Here is a 15,133-nt window from a genome sequence, read left to right on the forward strand (position 1 = left end):
AACCTTTTTTTTTCATTTGAAATAATCTTCAAATTACAATAATGTTATCTACTACTTATCTTCTGTATGTAAAGCATTATTAAAGTATTAAGTAGCTCTTAGGTAAGTTACAGTGCTTTAGAAATGCATTTCATACACGTGAGGTTGTACAAAAAGCTTTATTTAATGTGTTTATAATACTATTAATTTTGTAGGAAAATCTTTAAACATCGACTGCAGAGCATTCCAAGAGCAGCAGAGTACGTTTTGTTGTATATATGTTTCAAAATCATATACGAATGTGTAAACACGATTTAAAAGATTTTCCGACAAATATATCTTACTACCACTGCCCTTAGTTTGTGCTGCAATGATAAGGCAAATTTAGATTACAAAGCTAAATTACATTTTATATATCTATTTCTTATTTATAAAGCAGTTGATGATACTGATTATAACTATTATTATTATTATTATTATTATTATTATTATTATTATTATTATTTTATCACAAGCCAATGGTGTACGAAACACTTAAAATACTGTTTGTAGCTCAAGAGCTGCACAAAGCGTGACACGAGTAGGACGTTCAATTTGACCTTACACTTTACAGTCGCATTCTGGAAATATCAACCACAATATGTTATTTCTTTTGCGTAATTTGTTCGTTCAAATTTACAGTTAATGGAACTAAACAATGTCATTAAAATTAATAAAATTAAATAAGTCTGATTTATGCAAATGTCATAAATATGTTCATTGGCAACATAAAGCATATTTATTGTAATTAAAAACTGAATATAATAAAGAGAAACTACTTGTAATATTAAAATTCACCTTATTATGATGAAAGATTGCAGACAGGCAAGAGATCTCTTCAAATAATTTTGTTAGACCTAGAAGAAAAAGCATGATACATGCAAAATTGTCATTAATATTATTAGTAGCAAACAAACGTGTCTATTTTCGTTCAACCTATTATCACTTTAGATACTTTAAAACTGTTGCCAATGGTGATGAATCAATTTTCAGGGATTAAATGAAATATTAGTAAGAGATAAGCGTTGTGTAGGTCAAAGAAAAAGGAATAAAGTTCTTATATTTCTATAATATAATGTCCTTATATGTCCTAAATACAGTGATCATCACTTTTAAGAATTCATACAGTTTGCAACGCAATGTACTCTTTTCAGGTACAGTATTGATCCGTAATAAGCAACAGTTTTTCGGCTCGAAATAAGCAAATCTCTATCTCCACCTTTTCGTTTAATGTCGCCCGCAAAGTGAGAGGTTCGAGAAATGAGTGAGAGGTCCGTGAAAACGAGAAGCCGATGTTTTGGGTAATAAATTGTCAGACTCGACTAAGCACTGACATCGGTTAGTAGAAGAAGGATGGAATATATATAATGCTTCTCAGTCTAGCATATTTGCCTTGAAATAAGCGAAATCGTGCGAGAATGAGAGGGCATGCTATGTTCTATCCTTGTTAAAAAAATAACATCCTTGCTCGGCCGATCACTTTATGATTTGCCGCTACCTCGGATCTCACTCGTTTCTAGTGTTCTCTATCGTCCCGGTTCGAGAACAAATTCGAGCCGAATAGCATACCTGATCCGTAATAAGCAACTGGCTAGACCCGAGCGTGTTGCTTATTACGAGGCAATCCTGTATAAACATATTCTATCTGCTCGTTCCAAGAATACCAGCTTCCATCACAAAAATTATTTGTTATGCTTCTCTTTTTACTGCTCATTTCCTTCAGATTTCATAATTGTGGGTTTTGAGAAATATGATTCATGCATTATGTTATGAAAACATAAAAAATATTTAAAATCTTATATCTATCACCTACTCAGCACCAGACACAGGCATACAACAACTTGAACGATGAGGAGACTGTTGTTTAGAAAGATCAACAGTATCTTCTACTAATGGCCGCTCAAGTCTAGCTTCAAGCTGTGCCCAAGCAGCAACAGCTGCTCCAAATGCTGCTTCAACGTTAGTTGCATCTTTTGCAGATGTTTCTACTAATGGAGGATCTCCATTTTCTGCACACCAAGCTTCAGCTTCTTCCGTAGAAACTTGTTTCTCAGACTCTGGAACATCCACCTACAAAAATTGTCTCTGTGTAGTTTATTAACGGTAAACAATATTATATAGCATTAATTATTACTATCTAATTACTTTGTTTCCAACAACTATGAACGGAAATGTTGATCCTTCCTGAACATCGGCATAATAAAGAAATTCTGACCTCCAAAGTGCTAAATTTTTAAAACTTGTTCTATCATCGACTGCATAGGTCAAGAGACAAATATCAGATCCCCTATAGAATGGAGTTCTAAGGGTTTTAAATCTTTCTTGTCCAGCTGTATCCCATATTTGAAGGGTATATGCTTCTCCATTAATTTCAATATCCTTATTTAAAAACTCTACACCAATGGTATGAAAACTATGTTCATCAAAGTGATTTGATACAAATCTGTTCATAAGACAAGACTTTCCAACTCCACCATCGCCAAGAATCACCACTTTTAAAAGTGTAGATCTTTGAGAATTACGATTTTGTAGATTCCCACCTCTAGGTGTGTTTACTGCAGTTGAATTGTTTCCTGACATTTTCTTTACTTTTTGTATTTTCAGAACAATAAACAATATATGTTCAAAAATATGATTATAAATATATATTTTTCACATATCACTGCCTTTGATATCGAATCATTAATCTGTTGTACTAGTTTAATATCGTTCGTATACAGCGATCCCTTGTCAACGTAGTAGGAATCAGCTGATTCTGATATCAAATAAGTCAATCCACTTTTTCTCATACAACATACATTTTAAATTACCACATATTCTCATACACAATTCTTAACTGTATCTCTTTCCTTTGTGCAGTTAAATAATTATATTGTTTAAAACACCAGGATAGTGATTTTCATTTCATGACGAAGCATAACCTTCCCGTTTGACATGAACATTTTAGCGTCTATTTAAGCAGAATTCAAAGGAGTTCTACAGATGAGATTCTAGTTTATACTTTTGTAGAGGGTGTGTACTTCATCATGTTCATTTTTTAGATCAATCGTTCCAACGAAGTCGTAATACCTCGGAAAGATGCCCTTCGGTACTGAATCATACCCATCACCGAGTAAAATTGCAATTTTTTTAAATAGGTACATGTATGTATATATATCGTGTGTTCACTTGAAATCATTTGACAACAGTAAGAAACATGAAAAATCTTTTAAAATTTTCAAACAACTAAAATGTATCACTGTCTTTAAGCATTTTCGTTGTGCGCAAAGTATTTGACACTTTGCAGACGACGAAAGCAGCGACTACAGTCACTGACAAAAGAAACGCCCATGTTTGTAGTTGAACGTTCAGGATGAATATGGCTACCTAAAATTATAAATAATATTAGCCTCGTATCGAGATAATATTAACTTGCTGCAATGGAAACATGATACAAATTACTGCTGATATGAACATGTATATTATTTAAATCGTACTCTTATAGAATTACAATGTTTCAGAATAGCAAGTCTTTATGTGAAGATTATAATTCAATTGTATTTTAATATTGACAATAAAACACAATACCCTTTTCTTTAAATGAAAATGATGTTTTCAAGCACTAAACAATGTAATAAAATCTTGCGTTATTTTAAGAATGATCCATACATCTAGTAAAAGCAATTACGATGATTTGGTCTGTTAAAAGAGGGATATGTTACTCGGGTGATAATAATGTATAATGTTTGATAAATTGTTACATTATAAATGATTATATGGCAATCAATTATAATTATTTGTAATTATTCGGCTACTTTTGTAGAATTTGAATTACGTTTCCTTCGTAACCATAAGGTGGCGCTTTAATAGATGAAAAATCATTGCTCGCACTTAGATGTATTAGTTTAAGGATGTAAAGTAGTTTTCCAGCAGAACTTGATTTTTTGTTCTAAACACTAAATAAATGTTAAGAAAGTACAAGAGTTATGTTATAGATGACTATTATACCCTTCTATTCATTTCTATAGCCAAATTTAATATTCGAATTCGGTTACATTAAGGGGAAAACGAAATTGTAAGAACACCTACATGTCTGTATTATAATTTTGCTTACTAAAAAGATTCTGTTTCATAATCATTAATAGCGATAAATACTTTGAACAAATGTACTTTTTCGTTATTTGATGCAATTCATATTTCAGGTGAAATATTTTGTAAAAATGGCAAATCCTTCAAATGTAGGCCAATCTTACTTTTGGGGTTCAGGAGTTTCTCAGCCGCAAAACATGGGATATTATTCTGTGCCACCTCCAAATTTTCCACCGCCAAATTTTAGACAACCACCACCATCTTACAACATGCCAGTTTCTAATTTACCAGAAAACAAAACTGGTAATTTTATTCAATCGTATCATTCTATGGCACCTTGTTATCAGAATGAAATTCCAAATTCTTATCATGATGTTTCTTATCAAAATCAACCGGAAATGCAATGTAATAATCAGAACTATGGAATTTCTAACTATTGTCAACCAGTAACAGGAAATTTTAATTCAAATTGGAATGATAGAAATGCCTATCAGAATAATGCTACTACAGAATGGAATTCCAACAATTATTCATCTGATTGGGATAAATCACAGAGCAATACATCTTCTTGGTACGATGTAAACAAAGTAGAAGAAGATGATATGAAACCTGCATATAAAAAGTACGATGAATCCCCAAGGAATAAAAGATTAGAAGGAAGATATAAAGATAAAGAATCCTCTACTAGTCATTCAGTTAGAAAACGTTCCAAAAGTCCTGATAATAAATCAAGATCAAGCAGATCACCATACAGATCACGGTATGATTCTCAAAGGGATAAGTACTCAAAATATCCTAAAAACAGATCATGTTCTAGAGATCATTCATATAATGAAGAAGATTCTGAGAGGAGATCATCTAGTAAAAGAAATAATTCATATATCTCGCGTTCTCAAAGATCATATACAAGCTACAGAAATAGGAAAAGATCAAGATCTCAAGAATCCTATTCATCTAGAACCAATAGTCCAAATAATTTTGCTACCAAAAAAGATCCAACTGAAAGAGAGTTACTTTTAGAAAAGTACAGGTAATGTGTCTGTTTGAAACAAGCTACTTAAACAAATACGATCTTTTTGTATCATGTAGTTTTATGTAGGCAGGATTATTGTGCAACAAGCAAAGATATGGAAAGGAAAATGGATGAATTATCTGCAATGGGACCTGAGGGTATTATGGAAAATGCAAGAAAAGTTTGGACACGTACTGCACCAGCAGATTTGTACTATATTAGAGATGAAAATAATTCAAAATTAATGAGAGGCACATCCAAACTGCATGAATTATGTGAATCATTCAAGAACGTATTATTAGACAGAGCTGGAAGTGCAAGAGCTTTACAGGTATATTTATAGTAGTGTAATAGAAAATTTTTTATACATTTATAAACGTTTCTAATTTCGCACTATGTAGCCTCCCTATGAACCACCTCCAAGAAAAACCAGAGCTCGTTTATGTAGGCATAAGTCCGAAGCTTGTAGCAGCTCTTCTTCTGATAGTGATAGTTCAATGGATGAGGATGATAGAACAATGGAAGAATTAATGGCAAAGAAACAACATCCACAAAGATTACATCCTGAAATGTGGTTTAACGATCCTGGTGAAGTGGGTACTTGTTTCCTAAATGTTGCACAATGTTGAATTACATAAAATATATTTAACAACTTATGGATTTTGTAGATGAATGATGGACCATTGTGTAGATGTAGTGCAAAGTCAAGAAGATCCGGGATCAGGCATGGAATTTATGCTGGAGAAGGTGCAATAAATAAGTGTGATTTAAATTCAAATAACGCCGATAAATTATATCATTATCGAATAACAATTAGTCCACCAACAAATTTTCTTACTAAAACACCGACGATTATTAAACACGATGAACACGAATTTATATTTGAAGGTTTTTCTATGCTTTCTCATTTTCCTCTTGTAAAGCTGCCGACGTGTAAAGTGATAAGATTTAACATAGAGTACACAATTCTTTATATAGACGAAAAACTGCCAGAGAATTTTACTATAAGAGAATTGGATTATTTTCGTAAGTTTCGTTTTATTATATCTAACACGTTATTTTTAATATTTTGTACTCGCTAATAATTAATCGTTTTATCAGAAACATACTTATTCAAGGAAGTATTGGAACTGGTGGATTTTGATTTACAAGCAGCACAGGATAAATCTGGTTGTGGACAGTTTCATTTTATGCCAAGATTTGTGCGTGATTTAGCCGATAATGGGCAGGAAATCTTGTCAATGAATGAAGTTCTAAATTATTTAATAAAAAGTAGTAAATTGTTAATAGATCCAGATGATTTACCCAGGCTGGTAGAAATGCCGCAATATAAATGGCAAAATTTTGCCGACGAGGTAAAAGGTATGATTGTCACGTATCCGGGTAAAAAACCATGCAGCGTTCGTGTTGATCAGTTAGACAGGAATCAGGCTGATCAGCCGCCTGGTATAGTTGCATACCCTGAAATTGTACATTTTGGAATTAGACCACCACAACTTAGTTATGCAGGAAACGCTGAGTAAATATTCTTTCTTCTCTAAAAATATTATTTATCTGATAACAAAATGATATTTATGCATCTAATTGCTTATTTCAGTTACCAGAAAGCATGGAGGGATTATGTAAAATTTCGCCACTTGTTGGCTAATATGCCGAAACCATCGTTTGAAGATAAAAGAAAGTTGGAGGCAAAGGAAAATAAACTTCAAGAATTAAGAACCCAAAGCAAAATGAAACGCGACGTTACTGTAGATGTTAGTTCTGAAGGATTTTGCAGAACCGGAATTATGTGCGATATAGTGCAACATGCTATGCTGATTCCAGTACTTGTTTGCCATTTAAGATTTCATAAATCCTTAGACAACTTAGAATGCACATTAGGCTACGAATTTAAGAACAGATACCTTCTTCAGTTAGCATTAACGCATCCCAGTTACCGTGAAAATTTCGGTACGAATCCAGATCATGCACGAAATTCTTTAACTAATTGTGGCATAAGACAGCCTGAATATGGTGATCGACGAATTCATTACATGAATACTCGAAAGCGTGGTATTAATACACTGATCAACATAATGTCAAGATTCGGAGCAAGAACTGAAACGGAATCTTCAATAGCGCACAACGAAAGATTGGAATTCTTAGGAGATGCAGTGGTCGAATTTCTTACATCGATTCATTTATTTCATATGTTCCCTGATTTAGAAGAAGGTGGTTTAGCCACTTACAGAGCAGCCATTGTTCAAAATCAGCATCTCGCTGTGTTAGCGAAAAAATTAAATTTAGAAGAATATATGCTATACGCGCATGGCAGTGATCTTTGCCACGATTTGGAATTAAGACACGCAATGGCGAATTGTTTCGAAGCGTTAATGGGTTCGTTGTTCCTTGATGGAGGTATCGAAGTTGCTGACAGGGTATTTGGAGAAACACTTTTCAAAGACGAAGATGATCTTTCAAAAGTGTGGGTGAATTATCCAAAACATCCTTTGCAAGAACAGGAACCAACAGGTGATAGACAATGGATACCAAGTTTTGAACTGTTGCAGGTAAGTATTGTATATGCACAATAATTGTTTCATGATAAATTGAATAATTTAATGTCTTTTTATATAGAAATTAACAAAATTTGAAGAATCCATTGGCATAGAGTTTACCCATATTCGTTTGTTAGCTAGAGCCTTTACCGATCGCAGTATAGGATATACAAATTTAACATTAGGTTCGAATCAACGTTTAGAATTTTTAGGGGATACTGTGCTACAACTGATAGTTTCTGAATATTTATATAAATATTTTCCAGAACATCATGAGGGACATTTATCTGTAAGTATTATTGTAACTTCTAACTGATTAAACATTCATTAAATACATATTTTTATTTGACAGCTTTTACGAAGTTCTCTTGTAAATAATAAAACACAAGCTGTCGTGTGTGATGATTTAGGAATGACTCAGTATGCACTATATGGTAATCCAAAGGCTGAGTTGAAAACAAAGGACAGAGCAGATTTGTTGGAAGCATTTTTAGGAGCTCTTTATGTCGATAAAGGTTTAGAATATTGTCACGTTTTCTGTGACGTATGTTTCTTCCCACGTTTGCAAGATTTTATTATGAATCAAGATTGGAACGATCCAAAAAGTAAATTACAACAGTGTTGTTTAACATTAAGAACAATGGACGGTGGGGAACCTGATATTCCTGTATACAAGTAAGTTAAAATAAGATTAAATGACGAATTTGTGTATATTGTTATAAATAACTATCTAATCAATTTTTGTTCAGAGTAATTGAATGTAAAGGACCAACAAATACAAGAGTGTATACTGTTGCTGTATACTTCCAAGGAAAACGATTAGCAAAAGCATCAGGACACAGTATTCAAGAAGCTGAAATGAATTCAGCCAAAGAAGCCTTAGAAAAATCTCAAGGTACAGGATTCTTGTCAAGCAAAATTTTATAATGTAATTAACATTTTATTATTTTCTCTTGTAGATTTGTTCCCGCAATTAGATCATCAGAAACGCGTGATAGCGAAAAGTATGAAAATGCAACAATGGCCAAATAAACATAAAATAAGAGGAAGGTCAATGAAACCTACCGATAAACACGACAATTCCGATTTTGGTCCGCGTTCTAAAAGGAGTCGAAGTGAAGTATAACTAATTATAAAAATAAAAAATCTCACCTAGGCTTTTGTATTGAATATTATACAGTAACGGATATAATACATCAAGTTAGTAACTATGTCTAAATAAATAGCATTATAATATAAAAAATAAATATATCTATTATGCTGTAGATCGTTCTTCAGTATTACTGTTGTATCTAGGAAATTCTATTAGTGTCGCACTTTCCGGGCTTAACAATTGTTCATTTTCCTTAATGAGCCTGTGACATATTTGCATATTTGCCACAATATCTTTCAAAGTCCAATGTTTTGGTAATAATGCATTTTTAAAGTAAATATGCCATCTTGAACACAACTTAGTTGGATACAAGTAGCAGTAGCGTGAAGTCTCATTCCCACTTCATGAATTATGGTTTTTAAATATATATCATCTTCGTTTATACACACAATTTCTGTGAAAAACAAATTTTATTATATAATTTTTCATTAATTTAAACTTTCGCATAATTAAATATGTTTACCTAATGTAAAATATGGAGGTGAGAAGTATACACATTTAATTGTATATACCATAGGAACATTAGGATCTGCAGGTCTGAGTGGACCTTTGATTGCTAACTCATATGCAGCTTGACTTTCCATGTCTACTCCACATAATCTTTAAATACATGGTACAATATAAATCTTATATTTATATGTTGATTCTATATGCATATTCATAATACATACTCAAACATTTTTCTTTGATGAGAAGATTGCATTGAACGGCAAATTTTGTCCAGATGACCACGTTTTACGTGTTTATAGGTGGATTTTTCAACTATCTTTCCAGTATGAAACAAATTGTCTGTTGCTTGACCAAGCACTCCCTTTACTTTATAAAATCTTGGGTATCTGGTTTGTTTCATTCTATGTATCAGTCCGTTACCACTATTAATTCCACATACTATAACACCAGACACGTCTGATTTCATAATTTTTGTAGCTGCTAATCTAAAGTCATTTATTTGATAACGAGGTCCTACAACTAGTGGATGATCTGCATAACTATTTCGAACAATAACTTGCATATCCTTATTTGTTTCACCTTCTATTGCTACATGTTTCATCATTGGTCGTCCGGGCATACAATTCAGATCTAAAAACAATAGATCATATAATTACTTTTATTAATAAAGTATTTTGTAACAAATAAAGAACTGTTATAACCTCTGCATAAGTTTTTAACGATTGTTTCTCTCATTTGGTTGAAGTACAGAGCAGTAGGTTTATAAATGATAAATACACCATTTAACGCTTTGTAAAATGACCTTGCATCGTTTAAATAACTTCGTACTTGATTTATTAAGAATGGCATGTTAAAATTATTTTTCTTTTAACCTATATCAGTGACTATAGTGCCTTTGTTTTCGAGGTGTCATGATTTTAGGGATTCTCAGACACCACAAGTGAACTCTGGCCTGCGGGGGTGAATACCTTAGCGCCATCTATACACAGACGGCTCAAACTACTCGACAACTTACCGATCAATTTTCCGTAAAAAGAACACTAGCGCCATCTATCGGATATCCGTGGAAACTAGTCGACAAATAGTTTCCGCGAGTTCCGGATAGATGGCGCTAGTACCCCCGTTGCAGGTATGGTCATCAAGACTGGATGCGCCTCTGTTCTCGAGGGGTCCCTGACACCCCGGACGCCAAAATGTCGGTATGCAGACACCGATGCATCGGGGTCCCTGACACCCCAAATGATATCGAGTCGGTATGCAGAGTTACCGGTGTATCGGGGTCCGTAACACCCCAGATGATATCAATACTGTTACATCCAAAATTAATTGTAAACGAAGTTTTATGTTTAATTGATCAATATAAGAGTGAATAGTTATGATTTTTCTTATTATAATTCCATAAAAGGAATATCGTAGCAGTGTCTAAGGTTACAAAAACACTGGTCATGCTTTTGTTTTTTACGGGCCATGGTTTTGGAGCTCCTGACACCCTCAGGCGAGATTACATACGTATGTAGGTTTGCCGTCAGTGAAAAGGGAGAATAATAACTCATGTAATATTTTGATTTATTTGAGGTTTAATAATAATTAATTGAAATAATAATGCGTTAATTATTAATATTGGTAGCAGTCTACTAATTTTCTAAAAAAGCGACGGTATACACGTTACATCGTTTACGTGAATTAAAATAGCAATCTCTTTCTCGTGTACCGTTTGCAGCATTTGTCCACGTGTATACTTGAACGCGTTCTCATTCCCTATCCGTCATCCGGTAGTAGACTCAAATACATTTTATATCGTATTTCATATACATTTTATATATATTTATATGCGTTTTATTTATATACGTATTAGATATATATATATATATAATATATTTATAAGCGCGCAGTATATTATGCACGAGATCTGTCGATGGCTGTCTGTTATACAGCCTACAGGAACATAAAACTCGTTTCTATATCGTTAAAATTTATTAAATTTTCGCGGGACGCGACTATCTACATGATAATCTTGTAGAATTCCGAGGAATCTTAGCAATAAAATATTACATACGTATCTTATCATTTTTTATTTACAAAAAGAAAAAAAAATCAATTATCTGTAGACTTTTTTTCTAACGTTATATGTATATATATATATGTATTTCTCTTCGGAAGTAGGGATTGTCGATTGTTACCTTTATATCCTTTTCGAAGACACGTTTAGAAAATAGAAAATCTATTTCGAACAGAAACTCCTCTACGTAGCTTTAAATTTAAGACAGGTACCCTCAAGGATTTCTCTCTCTTTCTTTCTCACTTTTATAAAGAACAAGGCGTAATAATTATATCGCCTTGTTGTCTTTATCGATTAATAAATTAAAAAATGCCGTTCTTGTTCGTGTTACCGATTTTGGCGTAAAGAACGATCGAAAAATATTATGCTACAGAGTGTGACTTTCGTGTCTTAACGAGCAATTTTAATCGTGCTGTATACGAGTCTGTAAATGCATCACATGTTTATAGATATTGATTATCCGAAATTAATTAGAGTTTAGAAAACTTTCAATCTTATATTAGAAAAGTTTGATCGCTCGACTGATTGAAGCGATCGATTCGCAATACTGCCGAATTAACTATGTCCTTTAACGAGGACCCTAACACGGATTACTTAGAAAGGTACATTATCATTGATGATTTTCTTAATTACGAAGAGCGTTAATTAGTTCGATCAGTCGGGCGAGCGATTCCGGTGAGCTGAACAGGAAATCTTATAGAAAAGCGAAGAGTGGCACGTATCTTCAACGTTCAGACGCGACCATTAGAGGAAAGAAGTGTATCCCACGTGAAACGTTAATTAAGTCTCGCATTTGATGCATCGGAAACGTTAATCGCTTAATATTTCTCGCGGTGTAGACAAAGTGTATACGGGGAGGAAAAACGACGCGACAGATAGCGGTAAAAACTTGAGCTCAGGTCTGTACGAATGCGTAGATATCTGGTCTGTCCTTTTAAAAAACAGTGAACGTACCTACGTATCGTTTTTCTGATTGAAGCTTTGCGTCGAACAATCAATTGTGGTCTTAATTGACGGAAAAGGAATCGATTTGACGGGCACAATGTTATCGCAGTACATATCCTAACGTCGTGAAACGTGATTTTTAGAGAGGAGCGAATACAAAGAGAAAAGTACACTCGATTACGCGGATTTTATACGGAGAAGAAAAGAAGAAAATCTCGCGAAAATCACTTATCGTTTCGAACGTGACAGTAATTATCACTAGAATAACCTGGTCTTATTACTGTAAAATCATTACACAGGGTGTTTGAAAGAAAAGGGTTTTGTACTCACAGATAGTACTCGTCATTTGGAGTGAAAAATCTTGATGACGGGTATACAGAAAATCAATAAGAATTATTATTAATAGAGGAAACAACTGAAAATCTCTGAAAGTCAACTAAGCCGACACTTTGAGCACAAATTGCTAATCTTTCTTTTGGTACAATTCTTTGGTTTCTTTCATAGAAATCATATGCAAAAAATTTGTTGATTTTTTCTTTTATACTTATCAAATGTTTTTAATTACAGGATAGGAAGGAAAGGAGGAGAGGAGAAGGTCTGAACGAGCTCGCTAAACATTTTTCACTCGACTTAGCGAGTACCCTGTAAGTTCTGAACCCTTTTTCTTCGTTATCCTGTATACATATATCACAAACAACGTTGAAAATCGTTCACGCGCAACATATTCCACAGTGCGGAATGTTTTTCTAATTAATTCTCGAGACACTACAGTAAATATCACATGGAGCGATGAGAATTTCAATGAATTATACCGGGCCGGCGATCACGCCTCGGAATAAGTTCCATAATTACCTCTGGTGATCGCAAAGACGTTGCGTCGATGAACAATCATGGCTTTAAACGATTCTCTCTATACTTTCAGAAGATACAGGTTCAGGCGTACGACTGATCCAACGATATAGCGATTTTGTTACCTTTCTCAACCCAGTTTCTCAACCGACCTCTCAACTCTTCCAGACTCTTCGACTTCGCCTTGTTTATCCTCTTGTATTTCACGTCTTTTGGCTTCGTTACTGATCTGTGATTGCTCATTACCCTGTTGTACGTTACCTGAGAACGATCGTAAACGAACATTTGCAATTCGATGAAAGTTTCATCGATTAAGAAAAATATTTACTGAGAACAAAAATAATTCTCTTCACCTGTGCTTGTTGGCTTTCGTCCCTAGGTCTCTCGCTGGGCGGGGAATCCGCTTCTTGAGCGAGCCTCTCGAAGCTCCCATAGAGATCCTGAAGCCTGCCCTTTCCGTTCCCCAAGTTCTTTGCCCGTCGTTCCTCGCATTCAGAGTTTTCCGTGGACTCGGACGGGTCCTGATTGTTTTCACTGTCGGCGTCCTCTTCGACCGAGTAAACGGTCTCGAGGATTTCCGGTCTCCTGAGGAATCCATTGCACCGCCGCATCGACGAGTATTTACTCGACGGTTCAACAGCGTCCGACACCGAACGAATCACCGTCACGTCGGTGATGTTCGAACGAAATCTGAAAGTCAATATTAAAAAGGTTTACAATTTCGGACACGGTAAACAGTTAATTTCCCAGGGGGAAAAGATGAGGTTTCCGATCGGTACCTTGGCGGTGCGAGGTCATCGGCAGCCTCCTCGAGGACCACGGCGCTGTCGCTATCACCCAGACTGTCCAATCTGTCGAGAGCGTCGCAGGGTGGCGAATCCCGCGTCCCGGCGCTTCTTTCCGCCAATCTGCTTTGCAGTTGCCGAATCACCCTCTGTTGTCGGAGAATAATGGATTCTCGTTGAGCCAGGCTAGCCTCGATCTCCTTCTGCTTCCGACAAAGCCTCGATTCGAATAGCAGCAACTGCGAGGACAATGTTCGCAGTTGCTCGGCCTTCTCTCTCGTCAACCGGGCCACCAGGTCTTCCTGGAATAATCGAATTATCCACTCAGCGCGTTCAACGAATAATGCATCTGTTAATCTGTACAGAATTTCGGATTAACCTCCATGAATACTCGGAGATCGCTCGAGACACGGTCTTAAACGTTCGATAAGCGTTAAACAAGGTAATTGCAAGGTACTTGATCGATACCTGAAACCTTACTGTAGCGAAAGGCAAACACATTTAATAACACGATGCCCTAATGCGGTTTACCATATCCTATCCTCGAGGCTTCCTAATTACGACCAAAGTGCATCACAGTTGGAGCCGGAGGTGCATTTGTACCAATATTGCATCCTGTTTATCGATGCCATCTGCGGCATAATTATCGCAACGTTCCTCTATATTTCGCTAATATGGATTCTATAATTAATGGACTGAATCAGCACGAAAAGGTTGTCACGTCTAATACAATGTCGTTATATAGTAATTGGATGTTTTCCCTGTAATTTATCGACTATACCAATTTCTTCGTTATTCTTCGTGCATGGCAGTCGCGTGTCAGCTGCTAATAACGTCACGGATTGATATGGACGAAGTACAAGGAGATTTAGCTGCTTTACATTATTTTTAACCAATTACAAAGTACCTTATCTTAACATACGTCTGATGGAGGAATAGTAAAGTTGGCGAATTCCGGTGAAATTAACTTCCAGCAACTTCTGCTACTTGCGCGAGGTTTAAAGGAAAAGTTGCTGGTAGTTCGCCATCAGCCACGAAACTCGTTAGCGTTTCGCCCGTCTACCAGGAACACTTGGGACTCGCGTATTCGTCGCTTTAGTATATTTCAGGTCGCAAAGTTAAAATTCAAGGAGGAACGTAAATAGATATGTGAGAGATGCGAAAATTTTCTTGCTACTCTCACTCTATAAATATCTGCAACCCTTTATCTTCTTAATATTCCAAATAATCTATCATCTACTATCCATCCGATCGTCG

The 15,133-nt window shown here is 35.1% G+C and overlaps 4 protein-coding genes across 13 annotated transcripts in view; 1 reads left to right on the plus strand and 3 right to left on the minus strand.

Moving 5' to 3' along the window:
- Window positions 1-139: 139 nt before the first annotated feature.
- LOC114873170 (ras-related protein Rab-9A) lies at window positions 140-3,492 on the minus strand. 3 transcript variants are annotated; one of them, XM_029181201.2, is made up of 4 exons: window positions 2,164-3,492; window positions 1,832-2,088; window positions 817-875; window positions 140-599 (listed from the first exon to the last, which is right to left on the minus strand). In XM_029181201.2, exons 1-3 carry the CDS (start codon window positions 2,596-2,598, stop codon window positions 857-859), a joined length of 711 nt encoding a protein of 236 aa, XP_029037034.1. In that variant the 5' UTR covers window positions 2,599-3,492; the 3' UTR covers window positions 140-599; window positions 817-856. The 3 variants fall into 3 exon arrangements, with proteins under 3 accessions (XP_029037034.1, XP_029037033.1, XP_029037035.1); XM_029181200.2 differs by having other exon boundaries at window positions 140-875; XM_029181202.2 differs by lacking the exon at window positions 817-875 and having other exon boundaries at window positions 2,164-3,491.
- Window positions 3,493-3,880: 388 nt separating this feature from the next.
- LOC114873167 (ribonuclease 3) lies at window positions 3,881-8,900 on the plus strand. The gene is made up of 11 exons (XM_029181195.2): window positions 3,881-4,072; window positions 4,200-5,116; window positions 5,186-5,429; window positions 5,500-5,691; window positions 5,767-6,124; window positions 6,200-6,617; window positions 6,696-7,647; window positions 7,715-7,924; window positions 7,988-8,310; window positions 8,385-8,530; window positions 8,595-8,900. Exons 2-11 carry the CDS (start codon window positions 4,218-4,220, stop codon window positions 8,759-8,761), a joined length of 3,909 nt encoding a protein of 1,302 aa, XP_029037028.2. The 5' UTR covers window positions 3,881-4,072; window positions 4,200-4,217; the 3' UTR covers window positions 8,762-8,900.
- On the minus strand, window positions 8,782-10,190 carry LOC114873168 (mitochondrial mRNA pseudouridine synthase Trub2). Its single transcript, XM_029181196.2, is given in 5 exon segments — window positions 8,782-9,060; window positions 9,063-9,182; window positions 9,252-9,388; window positions 9,460-9,868; window positions 9,940-10,190. Coding segments are annotated over 5 exon segments (984 nt in total). The 5' UTR covers window positions 10,088-10,190; the 3' UTR covers window positions 8,782-8,890.
- Window positions 10,191-11,197: 1,007 nt separating this feature from the next.
- The window catches only part of LOC114873250, a 47,411-nt gene continuing 43,475 nt past the window's right edge, over window positions 11,198-15,133 (minus strand). For 7 of the 8 annotated variants that reach the window (XM_029181371.2, XM_029181370.2, XM_046288248.1 and 4 more), the window contains 3 exons: window positions 13,871-14,178; window positions 13,445-13,781; window positions 11,198-13,352 (listed from right to left, as the gene is read on the minus strand). In XM_029181371.2, coding sequence (XP_029037204.1) covers window positions 13,176-13,352; window positions 13,445-13,781; window positions 13,871-14,178 — 822 coding nt within the window. In that variant the 3' untranslated portion in view covers window positions 11,198-13,175. The remainder of the gene's footprint in view (window positions 13,353-13,444; window positions 13,782-13,870; window positions 14,179-15,133) is intronic. The other variant, XR_006829963.1, reaches the window with a different exon arrangement.

This window comes from Osmia bicornis, chromosome 12 (assembly GCF_907164935.1).
Source record: "Osmia bicornis bicornis chromosome 12, iOsmBic2.1, whole genome shotgun sequence".
NCBI classification, from domain to species: domain Eukaryota; kingdom Metazoa; phylum Arthropoda; class Insecta; order Hymenoptera; family Megachilidae; genus Osmia; species Osmia bicornis.

Coding starts and splice junctions, on each gene's coding strand:
- LOC114873170 (XM_029181201.2), bottom strand. CDS start 2,598: ATGTCAGGAAACAATTCAACTGCAGTAAACACACCTAGAGGTGGGAAT. Junction 2,089..2,163: donor TCATAGTTGTTGGAAACAAA/GTAATTAGATAG, acceptor CAATTTTTGTAG/GTGGATGTTCCAGAGTCTGA.
- LOC114873167 (XM_029181195.2), top strand. CDS start 4,218: ATGGCAAATCCTTCAAATGTAGGCCAATCTTACTTTTGGGGTTCAGGA. Junction 8,311..8,384: donor CCTGATATTCCTGTATACAA/GTAAGTTAAAAT, acceptor ATTTTTGTTCAG/AGTAATTGAATGTAAAGGAC. Junction 8,531..8,594: donor AGCCTTAGAAAAATCTCAAG/GTACAGGATTCT, acceptor TTTCTCTTGTAG/ATTTGTTCCCGCAATTAGAT.